An 18,441-nucleotide genomic window follows, 5' to 3' on the forward strand; every position below is an offset into this window, starting at 1 on the left:
TGTGATGTCAGTGATGGAGCGTGAGGGTGAAATTAGTATTGAAGATGCCCCTGCCACTTTTAAATCATTTGTGTGCCGCGGGCCAATCACACACACACACACACACACACACACACACACACACACACACACACACACACACACGTCCCTCGCACTCTCACTCGCACTCAACCCGTCGTGGAGGACCGTTAAAATTAAACATGCTAGTCTTTCTGTCGTGATGTCCTGAAGCATCGCAGACGCGTAGGTTATCGCCCACTATAACACACTATACAAAATTAAACGATCGAATCTTGCGTCCCGACGCCCGTTGTCCGAATCTCCACGAAACGGATCGTGCCAAAATCGTGCTAAAATAGTGTAATCTGAACCAGGCAGGTAATAAACATTTGACCTATCACGCAAAGAACCTATTATAGCACTAAGACATGGGAACAGTATAGCTAACATTCACATATCACAAGTCATATCGACATCGCAATATTAAACAATGTGATCGCACATCGCAGCTTTTCCTCATATCGTGCAGCCCTACTACTGCCCAAAGGTCTCAACTGCTGCCAGAAATCGTCTACATGCTTATATTCTTGAAAAAGAACATGACCATAATCTTAGGCTGTTCTGTGTAGTTAATTTATCTCTTTTTCATGCTTGAAGAACATTTTTTTTTTCTGTTTGAACTTGTAGTTTTGAGAGAGCAGTACTTTGATTATGGATACACACTTACTGTTTGCATTTAAAGTGTTATTTCAGTTATTTATATTTTATTTATACTGTTTTATTTTTTTATGTTCGATTTGTGGAAAGGAGTTAGATTTCTAATGTGAAATCGTACAGGGGAGAAGCCAGACGGTAGAGTTTATAGCAAAACATTTTGCAGTGTTTGCATGTCCTTTACTGCATAGAATTAATTAAAATAGAAGTAAAATAACATTCATTACAAGTTGATTTCAAAATGCACCTAAATTGTTTTGCATTTTGTGATTTTCAGTTGAATAAAAGACTATTTTCCTTTCATATATTTCATCATTGAGGATTTCTTAAAAATTGTGTAAAAATCTCGTCTTGTCTCGTTCTCGTGAACCCAATCTCGTGTCTCGTCTCGTCTCGTGGAGTAAGTGTCTCGTCACACCCCTAATAACCAAGCATCATTGTTTCAGCCAAAAATCTTCTTTACTGTTCTACTGAAGACAAAAAGTCCCCTACATCTTGGAAGGCCCGAGGGTAAGTAAATGAAAAGTATCTTTGTTTAACAAAGACTATTGAATCATAGAAACATTGTCAGTGCTCATCAAAAATAAAATCTCAGTATTTAATATTCTAAGACATTCTAAGACATTCTAAGACAAGTAAACAATGAAGGGGTGTATTTATTATCCCCTCCTCTTTCATTATATAATGAATAAGTAATATTAGTTTTCTTAAAACCAGTGCATCTATTCTGGTATTAATGTTACAGTAATGTCAGTATTTGGTATCTGAGAGGTGATTGAGGGTTTGATGCATGTCAGGAATGCATTAACCCTTTCGCACGTACGACCACACCGGTGTGATCAGTCTAGGCTGTAGGGCTGTACCCGAATAATCGAATATTCGAATATTCGTTCTGTGGGTTGGTATTCGATTTGAAAATTTGACATTCGAATATTCTTTTTTTCTTTTTTTTGCACACCTGGGATCCCCCGCGAAACAGTTCTCATTCGCGCTTGAATAAGGCCGGCGACACACTAGCTGAGCGTCTGCGTGGCGTGTCCGTTTTTTTTTCGGCTCCCATGTTAACAGGTTGGAGTTTGCACACTGCCTGCATGAGACACGCGGCTCAGGCGCGGCTCGAGCCATGCGGAAAACGCGTGCATTCTAGAAATAGAACCGACGTCTATGTTCCAGCAACGGGAGTGTTCTCTGGCTAGAGCGCAGAACAGCGGCGTACGTTTGTATGAACCGAAGTTCATGCCTGAGCTTGTGTTTTGGGTTAAGCTGCGTTGCTTTGACATTGTGGAAAATAGAATAGGCTAATATAAACAAAATGTATTAGCCTTTTTACCCGTTATTATCAATCTAAATCTCGTTTTTAATTTAACTTAATTTCGTTTTTCTTTATTTAAATTTCGTTTTTCTTTATTTAAATTTCGTTTTTTCTTTATTTAAATTTCGTTTTTCTTTATTTAAATTTCGGTTTTTCTTTATTTAAATTTCGTTTTTCTTTATTTAAATTTCGTTTTTCTTTATTTAAATCTACCCTTTACTGTGTCAGTAATTTGTTAGTCAGAAAAATATTAGATTACCTTAAAAGTATTTCTTAATTTAACAGACCTGTGTGTGTGCCTTTTATATCACTAGTATAGTGTCCGTTCTCGGAGCTTATAAGCCCTGCCCGCGCCGCTTATTATTCTGAATGTGTTGCGTGTCACGTCTCGCGTGTCCATCCGCGTGTTGCACCAAATGAGACACTGCACTCCCTTGTGAAGTCGATTGGATGAACGGTTCTCGAAATAATCAAAATGCAAACGGACATACAGACACATCGAGATTCCTGCCTTTATTAGAGAGAAGAATATTTTCAGCACCCTCTCTCCGAAGCTTCGAATATTCGATGTTCATTACTACCGAAGCTTCGAAGCTCAAAAAATGGTATTTGGACCAGCCCTACTAGGCTGGTCCCTGGAGCGTACGATCACACCGGTGTGATTAGAACGGTCAGTGCATGACGTGATCAACTGCTAAATTCAAATGTGCTTTCGCGCGTTGGCTGGCGCTGAGCCAGAGACAGGCACGCTCAGAGCTGTCATAAATCACAACTTTTCAGTGTTTTCAACCACATAATGTTTATTTTAGGTTCCAGACATATAAGTACTAAAAAAACAATACATTAGAGTTCGTAAAATACACACTGATGTCTAAGGAAGAGGCAATAATAATCCTTTCCATTATAATTAGTTGTATTCATCAGATACACATTGTGTAAGTAACTTTAAAGTTTACACTATTCTTCTCCCAGTTCACCTGCCACTTACTTGTTTTATGTATTTCGGGAGAAGTGGATGAATTCACGTGTTGTAAATCCAACAGATCCGATTCTCTGAACTGCGTCTGCGGCACAAACTAAGATGGCGGCGCCCATCGCGAATACAGCTGAACTAACGCGATCGTTATAAAGGTGTTTAAACAACAAAATACTTCCACTTGCATATATTTGACAATCGGAATATCAGATATTTCATGTCATATCTAACAAATTTGTGAATATTTTGAATAAAGGAAAAATGACATAAAAGCAGATCATCATTCATTCAGCTCTGTTGTTGCTGCGGTGTGTCACGTGACAAGCAATGACGCGTCACCATGGAAACCATAAAGTGACACATTCTAAATAACGGTCGCCTTGAAAAACTCACGCTGGGGGGTCAGCCAGAATATTTTAAACTTACGTGTGAAAGGGTTAACAGTGTTATCTCCTTTAGCACGGTTTCTAGAGAAAAAATATGTACATCCACATTCCAAAAGAGGTGGGATGCTGTGTAAAATGTAAATAAAAACAGATTGCAATGATTTGCAAATTTCATAAACCAATATATTATTCACAATAGACCATAGAAAACATATACAATGTTATACAAAAACTGAGGAAATGAATAATTGTAAGGAACAAATAAGGTAATTTTGACTTTGATGGCCGCAACACGTCTCAAAAAAGTTAAGCACCCGGACTACTCTACAACGAATCCATGATGTTGTAATAGATGCAGTGTATGCAGTTTAGAATGGTCTTGCTGAAATATACAAGGCCTATACCCTCTAAGGGGCCGATCACACCTGACGCGTTTTTTTGCAGTGAGAGGCGCCTATTTTCAATTGGTTTCCTATGGCAGCAAGTGATCTGTGCGCTGTTAATGCGCCTGACGTTTTACCGCCTGCTGCGCCTCGCGTTTGAAAAAGTTGAAAAAGTTGAAAAAAAAAGCAACTCCTAGCGAAAAAGCACCCGACGTCATCGCGTTTTTTTCCACTGTCCAATCGAATGAATGGAGAGGCGGGCCTTACGGTTCGTGAAGTCATTAAGCTCCTGGTAACCCGCGAGAGCACCACAAGTTTATCCTCCATCATCACACTCTCTGGGCGTTCAAGCAACTGTAGCTTTCATCACTAAAACGGAAGGCCCCCCTCTCCATTCATTGTCAGGAGGAGAAATAGGGATAGCTCACAGATGAAGTTATTACAGAGGCCAGACAGACTCACGGAGGCGATTGGCATCTCACAACTTGCACTTTATTCCCCAGTCGAACTCGTGTAAATGTCTGTCACACGTTAACAAACGTTAGAAAGTCAAGGGTCAAGAGCTCAACTAAAGCAAACACTAATCTCCATCATAATGGTGACTACCAGAGGTTTAGACGTTGATGTTTTATTGAAAATAATAAAGTGTGTAATTCTCAACAATACCTTTTATGACAAATTGGTTTGCAGTACAATATTTTTTAAATTACAGGTAACCACAGCTGGCAGGTTTTTTTTATACCATAAACTAAAGTTAAATGCCATAAACCTAAAATATTACTACCGTATTTTTTATGGTAAAGCACTTGCAACCAGATGCCAGATGTTTACCGTAAACTTTAGTTTAGTGCCGTAAAAAATTAAATATTTCTACCGCTTTTTTTACGGTAAAGTACTGGCAACCACAGCTGCCAGTTTAAGGTACCAGTACGGTAAATGCAACGGTAAGGTTTTTTTTTTTTACAGTGTACTTCCAAAATCTGTACATTTAACAGTATTTTACAGTAAAATTACATGAAATGTCCCGTGAGAGCTATTACAGTTTTTCACTTTGTATAGTACATACTGTTAAGCAATTAACATGTCTTTTCCATTGCTTAAATATTCGATTTCCACACATGGGCGGGAATGAAACGCCCCTTTTCTCTGATTTGTGAACCAAAGATCAAACTGTGTCGTCATCAGTTCTTCCTTAATTCCGTTCACCAGAATAAGAGGACTCCGCTGCTAATGTGTGGATTCTTAATGCGTTTATTGCAACTACATTTCATATTTTTCTCATCAAACAACCAGACTAACGAATGGCTCAACACGTTTTATTAATGCAGCTTTAAATGTTGAGGCACTCACCTCGAGTTTTTTTCCATTCTCCGATGTTGTGTTCTCCATTCTTGTTTGTCCATCATCTTGAAAGAAGCAGAAAATAAACAATGTGAGTATCTTCATCATATTTTTTATTTAATTGTTATTATTCAGAAAAGTCTAAATGACATAGAAAATAACAAATAAATGAAACATCTTCTGTTGTTTCATTATAGCTTTTTCATTCACTTTAAACAAAAAGACTCTTCTCACTCCAAGAACTGTACTGAACAGATGTATTATGCAATAAGGTGTGTATATGTGTTGTTTAGCATTTTGGAAAACACTCTGTACGGTCTACTGCAGGATTACAGACTCACTATTGTCAACAGTTCAGTTTTTGACATATGTTCATGTTTAATATATTCTGCATAATTTATTAGCACTTGAATACATTGGTATTAAATACATTGATAGGTAAATTACGTGTGACAGCAATTTCACTCATTTTTTTAATTTTTAAAGAAACTGCTTATCCTATACCCTGGTAAACCAGAGTTCTCGCGAGAGCACAAGTTGAATTTGCTCAGCGAGTTACTCTGGTGTCGAGCCATGGAGCTCATTAAATATGCCCCTCGATCTGAGCTGCACCAATCACATCGGGCTATCTGATATAGGCGGGCCAGAGGCGAGCTAAACAGATGACGACAGCATGTGACGTCGAAGTCATCAGTAAACATTGCAAGATGCCTATGGATAAATAGCAGTGGATTGAAACGGCTTTGGCCGCTACAATGAACGAGTTAGACTTGGCTTTTTCCCAAAAGAGGAACCGAAGACGGCACTCGAATCGTTCCTTTGCAAGTAGGGTGTTTTTGCTGTTTTGCCGACCGGAAGAGTATAATCTACCAGTTAGCTCCCCTGGTAGCTAAGCGTATGGGGTTTATTGTTGTGATTGGTCGTAGTGTTATCCAATTGCGTGCTGTGAGATTTTCAAATGCATGCTTGGTGCCGCCCCTCGAGCTGGCCGATTTTCATTGATCGACACCAGACCATTAATCGACACCAGACCATTAATCTTTTAGATTTAGGTCTGGATTTCCAGGCTACTTATCCTATGTGAACAGACTATAAAAGTTACAGGCGTCCACAATAACAATTACTTTACATGTGTCCTGAAATGAATCTGAATTGGCTTTTAGTTTGGTAAACAATCTTGAAGTGATCTACTGGCCATTTGATCATCTATCTTATGAAATAGAGAATTACAATATCCATAAAAATTATTATTATTACATGTTTTAATGAGCTACATTTTACCTGCTATGACATAATTATTGCTTTGTGTATACACTGATCAGCCATAACATTTAAAAACCAACAGTGTTTACATGAACGCTAAACATGTGATCGGGTTAATGTGTGCGTTTATGTCACAAGCTTCGAATTGGAATAGATGCCATTCTCCTACATTGGTTATTTATTTGTTTTAAACAGCACACTTAATATTTATCCATTTCTGATCATAATTTGTACACAATGAGCATATGAACCGTTTTGTCGTGCTGCTTATATTTATCACGCAGTAAAAATGCCCAAAACCAGTCGTCTATGAGGGGAAACTCATTCATATGACACTTTATTCAACAATAAGAACATCTCAGTTACATATGTAACCCTCGTTCTCTGAAGGAGAGGACAGAGACGTAGTCTACGTGTCAACTTATTGGGATCACGCTTAGGGAGCCTGTCATCTTCGAGTATTGTTAAAACGAGCCAATGCAGATTGGCGTGCGTGAATTGCATCTCGTGCTCCGCCCCGCAGTGCGGGTAAAAACATGGAAGCGGATGCACACACCACTTGTTTTTCGCTGAGGTGCCAAGCGGAGCCCGGAGTCAGCGGTGATACGGGAATACTGGCGAAGGGACCCTTTCTCACTTCCTTCAGGGAACGAGGGTTACATACGTAACCGAGACGTTCCCTTTCAATCGCTCACGTTTGACGTAGTTGATGTGTCAACTGATTGGGATCCCTATTAAAACGCCCGGTGGTGCTGCCACCTTTCAGTGCCTAGACAAAAAACCTCCTGACCCCCCTGCATTATAGAGGCGGAGATAGGACAGGGCTTAGGCCAGGGAAGTCACTGCTGTTCCACAGAACCACTGGGAAGCGTGCCCTATCAATGGAAGGAAGGGAGGCAGTGGAAGCCACATCCTGCCTGAAGGGAGGTAACGTGGAGAATACACATGGACTGGGCGGATGACCGGCAGTACAACATATGTCATATATATAATATAATGTCACTGAGGTGGCTCCAGCCTATGACAGGGGTGAGACTCAACCAGACAGTGACAGATACGGGCTCGCCGCAGGGAGCCGTACCGTGGAAGAATTCACATATGGGATCACCGTAGGTATCACAACATATGGACCCAGCCTAACACAGGTTCCACCAGGGTATATGAGTGATAGGCCTGGCTTCGGACATTCCGCCACGTCCGTTGCCGAAGGGTATAGAGGAACTCGACAGGGTTCGGCTAATAAGAGGAACTCTACTGGAGCAAGAATTGTGCACGTATCCAGTCCATAGGAGGGGAATGGTGCAGCAAGCCGACACTTCGAACTAGTTTTACAATGAAACTGGCTTCATGTGAAGGGAGCACACGGGAAGCAATGGTTCGACACATTGGCTAGCCCCAACTCTATTTAACATCTGTTCAGCGAGGCACTCTGGAGGGAGCAATACTCTCACTTAGGAGGAGCTCACCACCCAAGTGGGCATGTGCATCTTGGGAAACTTTCTCACCAAGATGAATACAACCACATCTAGTGGGCCAACCTCTGCTTGGAAACAGCCTTCCCTTCTGCTGATCTCCGTAACAGACAAGAGCTGGTCTGAGGTCCAGGCTTTGCATTCTGAGCACGTATAACCACAATGGAGCAGACTGAAGAAAAGCCAAGGGCTGGGTCTGCCTCCTCCGGGGCAGCGCTTGCAGGCTCACCACCTGGTCCCGTAGGAGAGGTAGGAACCTTGGGCACATATTCAGGCCGGGGTCTCAGATTTCATGAGTAGCCGGCCCAAATTCCAGGCACGATTCGTTGACCTAAAATGCGTGCAAGTCTCTACCCTCTAGATAAAGATCAAGCAAGCCGGATAACGGTTTCTCTAAAAACAGTATTTTAAACTCACTGCCTGCATGGATCAAGGGAGGTCTCTGCAGAGCAGTAGCACCAAAGATAAGTCCCAAGAGGGTAAAGAGATTCAGTCTCCTTGCTCCCCTCAGGAACCTGACGATCAAGTCGTGCTTGCCACGGATTTGTATCCACTGCATCATGATGTGCATCAATACAGATGCAACAACAGTTTGAGGTGGAGGAGACAGCCCTCACTTCAACCCATTAGCAGGAAAGAAGCACTGAAGTGATCGAACAACTTCGGCATCTCCTCACGAAGAGAAGACTCATTCAACAAATAGGTTCCACTTCTAAGGGGGAGTGTGCCTCATTTTGAGAGGGAGCTCTCACAGAAGTGATGGTCTCTATGGCATAAAAATGATTGCAGTAGTTCCCAGAACCTCTGTGTCCCATTCTTTTTAGAACCAAACCTGGAACTCTCCAAGGTCTAAACGCGGGTGCCATCATGCCCCATCCCTGAGAATGTACTCAGAGGAAGGAGTCAGGAAGGGCTGTCGAGAGGAGAGGTCTGTTTGGGCCAATAAGGGGCAACTAGCAAGACCTGCTCCATCTCCTCCTTGACTTTAGCACAGTTGTGTGCAAGAAGGCTCACTGGGGAACGCATTTCTGCGGGTGCCCCGGGGCCAGCTGTGGCCAGAGTTTTTTCTGTTTCGAGGGATGTCCACTCAGATAGGAAAAGAAGCATCTGGCGGAGGGATAAGTCCAGAGGGGCAACAGATGTAACTGTGCGGCCCCAAAAAGCTGGACCACCTAGGGAGACGGAGACTCCACTCTCTCTGGGCCATAGGCTGTTGTGAGGCTCGTTAGTGGCACAATTGTGCAGGCAAGAAGTAATAAGTGGAATGAAGCATCCTCAGAAGCTTCTGACTCCAAGGAGGAGGTGGCAGGCGAGTTGTGACATGCGAGGGAAGCGTAGCACAATGGTCGCAATTTTGTCTTTTCAGACCAGTACAAATTCGCTGAGTAGCGGTGTCTCAAAGCGAGATGAACTGCAAGCAACTTGAGGCAAGGGATACCTATGCAGTCGGAGGGCCGCCCAGACTTCCATTACTGCATGCCCTTTGTATGTGGCCCCTCAGCCGGTATTGATGGACACTCGTTCTAGGGACCATTGGCCAGGAGAAACAAAAGGTCTGTTACGCACTGAGGGTTTGGCGGCAGTGCTTTCACACGGAGCGTGCCACTCTGCCACGGTCACCTCAGGACTCGGCCCTGAAGTCAGTGCTGAAGCAGTCTTCATATGGAGGAATCCGAGCGGCTGCTTCTACCATATGCCCCAGGAGCCTCTGAAGAGTTTCAGTGGGACACTTTCTCACTTCTATACAGCACTAACCATCCACACACTCTTTTTCAGAGATGCGGTGGACCGAATCCATCTCCAAACTAGAAAAGTGATCCTCAGCCTTTCGATGAGTTTACCCTTTCCCAGTTGACCTGGGGACCCAACTGGCTATGAGCAATTGAAGGGTAGGACTTTGTACTGATACTTCACACCTTTCGAACGCTTAAACACAGGATGGCCTGTGGAGCGGAATGATAGAGATCTGAAGTACATGTCTCTCAGGTCGAACGCAGCAGACCAATCTTGGGGACAGAGCATTTGTAAATGCATCTCTGTGCAACAAGGGGGCCCGTCTCAATTAACACAGGACCAAGATGGTCGTGACCCACCAGCCGAGCGAAAAAGAATCGCAAGCCGAGTCTGATGGTATAGTTTGGGGCCATCTGGACTGGTTGGGAAGCATTTTTGGCCTCCACGAACTGGGCCAGGGACCCACAGACTTACCCGAGGTGGGGCAGCAAGGTGGAGGACAGGGACCCGGCTCAGAAGGCCCAAAGGTGGCCTGAAGAAGGGTCTGAGTGTGGTGCACGACACTTACCTGTTTCCACGAGATGGCCAGGGATGCGTGAGAAGGCAAATGACCGGGTCCTCACTCTTTCTTTGAAGTATGGGTACCGCTTGCTCCGCTTTTTTGGGAGCCAGCGGTGGAACAGACACACACACAAATGAAGACTCCACCCGGCCCTTACCTGGGGGGAGGGAGTGGATTGGTGACCAACTCCAAAAGCATCCTCCTCCATCCCTGAGCAGCCCGCTCAGGAATGCTTTTGCTGTTCGCTTGCCACCTGGCTTGGCAGCGCCTGGAGCGGGTTGAACGTCCCTACTGTAGTCGGCTCCAAGCTGAGGCCTGGGTCGACGCTGCTGCGGAGGCCCAGCGGGAACGGCGCAGGGGAACGCCCTCGCCAACGAGCAGGCGGAGGAACTGCCACCGGCGGCGGGGTGGAGGCAGCAGCGGGCCACCAGGGCAGGATGTGCCGGATGGTATAAGTCTGCGCTTGGGCAGCAGAGAACTGTTGGGCGCAGATTTCCGCCGCAATGCCAACCAGCCCAACCTGGGAAATTGGGGAGACCAGGAACCGAACCTTGTCCGTATCTGCCATATCAACCAGGCTGAGCCAACGATGGCGTTCCTGGACCACTAATGTGGACATCGCCAGACCGATCAAGCACACCGCAACACTAATGCCCCAGAGGGCGAGGTCGGAATGCAGTGTGGAGCTCACCTATGAGTGCACGGTCTGGGCTACCCTCATGCATGTCCATGAGTGCCCTGGCCTGATAGAGGGGCCCCCCTCCAAAAGGCAGTGGCCTCCGGACACAGGTGCACCTGTGTCGTGACAGACCGCTCCACTGGAGGGATAGCCTCGTAACCCTTCATCGCTCCTCCGTCAAGGGTAGTAAAGGGGGAAAAGCTATTCGAGTAGTTTCTGGCAGAGAAAGGTGCCGTTCGCGACCTACTTCAGGAAGTAAAGGCACTGGTGCGGCGAGCTGAGAACCAGCGCAGCCCGTCCCAAAATACCAATCATTCAACTGAGACCGTTCAGGACACGGGGTAGGATTCCACTCGAGCCCGACAGCCTCGGTGGTGATCGGTGTTTCCTTAAGTTGGGCAGTTTGACTTTGTTCGAAAAAAACACGATCTGAAATAAGAAAACAGTGTTTACTGAAACATAACTTGTTGTAAAGAAAACCAGAAACAAAAGCGATCAGGTGATTTACCTTTCTTCGTTGCAAAAATGTTTGAATAAAATGTTATCACTGACAAAAACTGGTTATTCGTTGTTAATAGATTTCATCAATAATTTGTTGCCACAGATCAGATATTCTGGTTTCTAAATACATTCCGGGGGAAAAAATAGACGTGCACAGACATCAAGAATCAGCATATGAATCTCAAAAATAGTGATATACTTAATGCTGCAATGCCAGCGCATATATTATATATATTTCGTCATCATAAAAAAATGATTAATTAAAAGTGGTAATGAATGATTGAACACGAATTAAAAATTTTAAATACATTGTAAGAAAAAAATAATTTAAAGACACAAAAACATCAAGAATCAGCATATGATTCCCAACAATGGTGACATACTTCATGCAGCAATGCTGGGAGCCACCATAGTATAAAACTCGTGGCTCTCAGCATTGCTGCATGAAGTATTGCTGCATTGCTGCACCCCCTTTCCCCCCCACTGGGCCCTGCAGGCCTCTGCAGGCCGAGTCAGACTGCCTTTCTTAAATCCAACCAAGAAGGATGCCGTGTGTTCCAGCATGGCCTCAACAGGCCCAGGGCAGGAGGCTTCGAAGCATCCAGGACATGTGCTCACTCCAGCATCAAGGACAACCTCAGGAGTTCAGTGACTTTATTCAACACGGACGAAGTCCCTCGCAACTCTCACCATGTGCTCTTTGTGTCCTGCCGGCCCAGAGTGTGTAGGCCACAATCTGCACTCCAGCCATGAGAACAGCAACAACACAAGTTCATCCTATCTCCTTCATCCAACGGAGAAGAAAGGATTGCAACTCATACAGTGACATTTGACACTCAAGGACCCAACGGCGAATTCAATCTTCAACCACTTCAAGAATTGACCATGCAAGTATAAATTTCATGAGGTGCACTGAAATAAGCTGATGGTTCCACTCATACAGAAATAGATCTTGCTCCATAGTTCTATTTCCTGTTTCCGGTTCCACATCACTCACTCCTTTACCTATGCATGTATGTATGGATGTATGAATGTATTTCTGTTTGTTTAGTGTTAGTTATGTTTGTGATTTAGTTAATAAAACTTGTGCACAATTATGAATTTGATTTCTGATCCTCTGTTTGCATACAAAGTCCCTTTTACGATCTTGATCTTGTTACAGCATGCTCTAATTGCTGCACACGATAAGAAAAAATAATTTTTCAGTGACCCTGAAAGATAAATTTTTCCTAGAATAAATGAATAATCGAAGAGTTCATTGGAACTGATTAATTGATTATAATATTAATTTGGCTTACCTCAAAGTTAATCTAATTAACTGACCCAAATATTAATAATTATGGATTGTTATTAATATTTCCCCTTTGAGCTCATGTCTTTACAAAGGCAAGAGTCAAACTGCCCAACTAAAGGAAATACACAAACGGCCATCAGAAATGCATTAAGCCCGCCCTAATTTACATGAAACTCGAACTGCAACATTTGTGAAAGCAAGCGCAGAACATAGAAAGAAGAGCGAAGAGAAAAACAGCACAAACGTACAATAGAGTAAAATATGAGCAGAAAATGCAAGAGAGCACAAAGTACAGAGTAATAAAACCAAGGAAAACATACTTTAAGAAATCATGACCATAAGTTTAAGTTTTGTGCAAAATAACTTTTAACGTGTTTGAAGTTTTTATTCACGCTTGTTATTTCTTGATTCACGCTTATTATATTTTGATCCGTGACCACGTTGTTTGCTATTCTGATCATTCTGCATAATTTTTTTTCAGTTTGTGCAATATATTTTTACATGTGTTTTTAAATACTTTAGGTAGGGGTGCACCGATCCGATATTAGGATCGGATATCGGCCACGATACTGACAAAATAGCTGGATCGGGGATCTGAAAAAATAACAGATCCACGGGCCGATCCAGGTTTTTTTTTTTTTTTTTTTTTCGTCACAGCAGAACCTACGTCATTCGTCAGCTTCACGTGTGTCGCATGCTAGAAGCAACATGGAGCGAGCCAGAGGCCGTTTCTCAATACCAAGTACGCAAACTTGGGACTTGCCAAGTTTGACTCAGGAGAACGAACTCCCGAGGACGAGAGGCGGCAAGTCCGGTTATTCTGCAAATGGAACAGCAGCGTTCTTGATCGCGTCTTGATCGCATACATTGATTATCTTTACTGCATATATTTATAACACGAAATATAAAACACAACCCTGCTTCTTTTTGTTTTCATTTTTAAAAATATGAAACATATTGATCATTAAAACTGACATTTAAATTTGCCATTGCTGATTAAGTGAGCATTCACAGGTCATGTTTGTGATGGTGGTGTGACACTGCACTACATGTTTACAATGTTTGGTTATTATTATTTGTATGTGTGATCAAGTTGTTGTTCGACCAACTTTTTATTTGTTTATTCTCAGGTTCAGCTGCTATGTTGCATTTTAAATTCCTGTTTGCAGGACTTTGCACTTTATATTTTTTACATGTTTACAATGTTTGGTTACTGTTTGATTACTATTGTATGTTCAACCAATGCACTGTTTTGTTTCTTGTGGCTACATTTTATTTATTTTAATTTAAGAGTTTGATTACATTATATTTTAGATTTAAATGCACAATTGTTTTTTAAATAAATAAGAATTCAACACATTACATACATCTGTTATTTTGTCTTAGTTATGGTTAGTTAGTAAAGTCTGGTGCCTTTAGTCTCTTCAAGGAAGGTATAAGGTGGAAGGTATACAGTTTATTATTAATTCAACAATAGTATCGGATCGGTATCGGGTATCGACAGATACACAAAGCCCAGGCATCGGTATCGGTATCGGGACTGAAAAAGTCGGATCGGTGCACCCCTAACTTTAGGCGGGAAATTGATCCCATAAATCAGGTCTGACAATGGGACAAATTTCATTGGGGCAGAAAGGGAGTTGCGAAAGGCCATACAAAGTTTGAATAATGACAGAATTCAAACCACATTGCTTGCAAAAGGTGTACAGTGGATTTTCAATCCCACAACTGCATCCCACCAGGAGTTTGGGAACGTCAAATACGGACTGTCAGAAAAATTCTCAACTCCATTGTAAAACAGCAGTCTCTTGATGAAGAAAGCCTTCAAACGCTCTTATGTGAGGTGGAAGCAATAATCAATAGTCGTTCCATCACTAAGTTGTCCAATGACCCAAATGACTTGGAGTTCCTCACTCAAAATCATTTGCTGCTGTTGAAAGTAAAGCCGTCCATGTCTCCTGGGGGTTTGACAAAGCAGACCTGTATTCCAGACGTAGGTGGCACCAAGTTTAGTATATGGCTGACCTATTTTGGAAGCGCTGGATCAAAGAGTACTTACCAGACCTGCAAGAAAGACAAAAGTGGCAAAGCCTAATGAAAAATCTCAAGCCTGGGGACATTGTATTGGTTGCTGATGATTCCGCACCACGAAACTCTTGGGTAATGGAACGTGTGCTACAAGCATTCACAGACAACAAGGGTCTTGTGCGGCAGGCCCAAGTGAAAACCAACACAAACACTCTTTTACGTCCTGTCACTAAGCTTTGTTTACTTTTATAGGCAGACTTATAATCTCTTATCTGTTGTGGGTTTATTGCCTAAATTCAGGTTAACATCTTATTGAAAGAAAATAAAAAAAATTCTGAGATTCAGTTGAGACTATTTGGTATCTTTATTTTATGTAATTTGTTTGGCTCTTTGGTATAAATAAGTTGTTAATTGTTTTAACTAATCATTTACGAAACATCACTATGCGTTCATTAGGGGTGTAACGATACACAAAACTGACGGTTCGGTACGCTCCACGGTTTTGACATCATGGTTCAGTTCAGTTCGGTGGGGTGGGGGGTTTAGAAAGCTTTTTTTACAGTGGTTTATTGCACAAATTCTGTCTTTGTCTTTAAATTAATTCAATTACAATTAAACTTTTCGCAAGGATAAAAAAAAAAAAAAAAAATCTGCTAATGCTGTAAACTATATAGGGAGCCCACACATTATTATAACCTTAAAGGTTAACAACAGAGCCTAAACTTTTAGCCTAATTTCAGATACTATTTATTTTTAGATATAATAATCAACACTCAACACATTGTATGAAAACATGTAAACTGCTCATAAGGCAGTTTTCTCATTAACTTATGTTTTCTACTCTAATTTCTTATTGAAATATAAATATTTACACAGTTGCTGTCATTTTCATGACAGATATTTAAAACATAGGCTACATTAAATAATCAAGATATCAATCATTAACATGTTAAGTAAAATATATTATATAGGCTAATATAGTGCATTTATTTAGTGCAAGAGCTAATTTAGGAACCAACAAGCTGTGGGCACTGAATGACTTGCCTGAGGTAAATATAAGGCTATGTGACAAACTAAGACAAACTAAGACGTTTTATTGGCGTCTTTCCACTGCTGAAACACTGATCGATTGATTACACAAGTTATGATGCCTTTCAGTAAGTATACTGTATCTTTTAACTTACCTTCAGGTGTCCATTCATGTTTATTCTGTAACTGAGGAAGAGAATCACGTTTACTCACGCTCCGTGCTGCCGCTTTAAATGAGGAGCTAACGTTAGTAACGTTACAGTGATCTGTCACGCCACATCAAAGAGCGCCAAAACGGCATTTATTGTTTGAATTTAGTGATCATAGACAGAATTTGAAAGATTACACCTTGCTTATTATCGAAAGTAATAAAAAAAGGAGCTTGCTATTATAAGGTATTAATGGTGGTTAGGCTATAACGCTGTATTCGTTGTGTACACATAAGACATGAGGTCCATTGAGCCGGGGCTGGGCCGGGGCAGCAGGGGGCGGGGCATCCTCGGTACGCCATGAGAGCATCGCGATACGTATGGTGGGTGGTGTATCGCGGTTTTTCGGTTCGGTTTGAATATCGTTACACCCCTAGCGTTCATAAATGATTAATAAGTGATATGTTCATTATTTTATGTATGTTTTGTAGATTCAGTTATAAGTAATTTACATTTGATTAGTTAATGAGTAACTAATCATTTACAAAACATGACTATGCATTTCATAAATGTTTAATAAATTATGTTACTTTTTTTGGGATGTTTTTGCTCACATCAGGTGCACAGTGGTTAAAGACTCCATGTGTTTCAGAGAAGACAGCTGTCTATACCCTCACCAGTCAGCACTTACACTGCAGTGCACACTACACTACACACTACACTCTACAGAAGACAGCTGTCTATACCCTCACCAGTCAGCACTTACACTGCAGTGCACACTACACTACACACTACACTCTACAGAAGACAGCTGTCTATACCCTCACCAGTCAGCACTTACACTGCAGTGCACACTACACTACACACTACAGAAGACAGCTGTCTATACCCTCACCAGTCAGCACTTACACTACAGTGCACACTACACTACACTCTACAGAAGACAGCTGTCTATACCCTCACCAGTCAGCACTTACACTACAGTGCACACTACACTACACACTACACTACACTCTACAGAAGACAGCTGTCTATACCCTCACCAGTCAGCACTTACACTGCAGTGCACACTACACTACACACTACACTACACTCTACAGAAGACAGCTGTCTATACCCTCACCAGTCAGCACTTACACTGCAGTGCACACTACACTACACACTACAGAAGACAGCTGTCTATACCCTCACCAGTCAGCACTTACACTACAGTGCACACTACACTACACTCTACAGAAGACAGCTGTCTATACCCTCACCAGTCAGCACTTACACTACAGTGCACACTACACTACACACTACACTACACTCTACAGAAGACAGCTGTCTATACCCTCACCAGTCAGCACTTACACTGCAGTGCACACTACACTACACTCTACAGAAGACAGCTGTCTATACCCTCACCAGTCAGCACTTACACTGCAGTGCACACTACACTACACACTACAGAAGACAGCTGTCTATACCCTCACCAGTCAGCACTTACACTACAGTGCACACTACACTACACTCTACAGAAGACAGCTGTCTATACCCTCACCAGTCAGCACTTACACTGCAGTGCACACTACACTACACACTACAGAAGACAGCTGTCTATACCCTCACCAGTCAGCACTTACACTACAGTGCACACTACACTGCACTCTACAGAAGACAGCTGTCTATACCCTCACCAGTCAGCACTTACACTACAGTGCACACTACACTACACTCTACAGAAGACAGCTGTCTATACCCTCACCAGTCAGCACTTACACTGCAGTGCACACTACACTACACACTACAGAAGACAGCTGTCTATACCCTCACCAGTCAGCACTTACACTGCAGTGCACACTACACTACACACTACACTCTACAGAAGACAGCTGTCTATACCCTCACCAGTCAGCACTTACACTGCAGTGCACACTACACACTACACTCTACAGAAGACAGCTGTCTATACCCTCACCAGTCAGCACTTACACTGCAGTGCACACTACACTACACACTACACTCTACAGAAGACAGCTGTCTATACCCTCACCAGTCAGCACTTACACTGCAGTGCACACTACACTCTACACTCTACAGAAGACAGCTGTCTATACCCTCACCAGTCAGCACTTACACTGCAGTGCACACTACACACTACACTCTACAGAAGACAGCTGTCTATACCCTCATCAGTCAGCACTTACACTACAGTACACACTACACTCTACAGAAGACAGCTGTCTATACCCTCACCAGTCAGCACTTACACTGCAGTGCACACTACACTACACACTACAGAAGACAGCTGTCTATACCCTCACCAGTCAGCACTTACACTGCAGTGCACACTACACTACACTCTACAGAAGACAGCTGTCTATACCCTCACCAGTCAGCACTTACACTACAGTGCACACTACACTACACACTACACTCTACAGAAGACAGCTGTCTATACCCTCACCAGTCAGCACTTACACTGCAGTGCACACTACACTACACACTACACTCTACAGAAGACAGCTGTCTATACCCTCACCAGTCAGCACTTACACTGCAGTGCACACTACACTACACACTACAGAAGACAGCTGTCTATACCCTCACCAGTCAGCACTTACACTGCAGTGCAC

General features: G+C 42.7%; 1 protein-coding gene and 1 long non-coding RNA gene across 3 annotated transcripts in view; both read right to left on the bottom strand.

Annotated features, from left to right (window-relative positions):
* Positions 1-18,441, bottom strand: part of LOC309497873 (interferon-induced very large GTPase 1-like) — a 28,383-nt gene that overhangs the window by 6,490 nt on the left and 3,452 nt on the right. Inside the window, exon 2 of one of the 2 annotated variants that reach the window (XM_082168254.1) lies at positions 5,122-5,177. In XM_082168254.1, coding sequence (XP_082024380.1) covers positions 5,122-5,177 — 56 coding nt within the window. Of the gene's footprint in view, positions 1-4,233; positions 4,264-5,121; positions 5,178-18,441 lie in introns of those variants that run through there. The other variant, XM_082168255.1, reaches the window with a different exon arrangement.
* Positions 46-1,332, bottom strand: LOC309503633. The gene is made up of 2 exons (XR_014207786.1): positions 775-1,332; positions 46-537 (listed from the first exon to the last, which is right to left on the bottom strand). It is a non-coding gene; the product is annotated as an uncharacterized lncRNA (long non-coding RNA).

The sequence above is a fragment of the Leuciscus leuciscus genome (genome assembly GCF_965113295.1).
Source record: "Leuciscus leuciscus genome assembly, chromosome: 1".
NCBI lineage: Eukaryota > Metazoa > Chordata > Actinopteri > Cypriniformes > Leuciscidae > Leuciscus > Leuciscus leuciscus.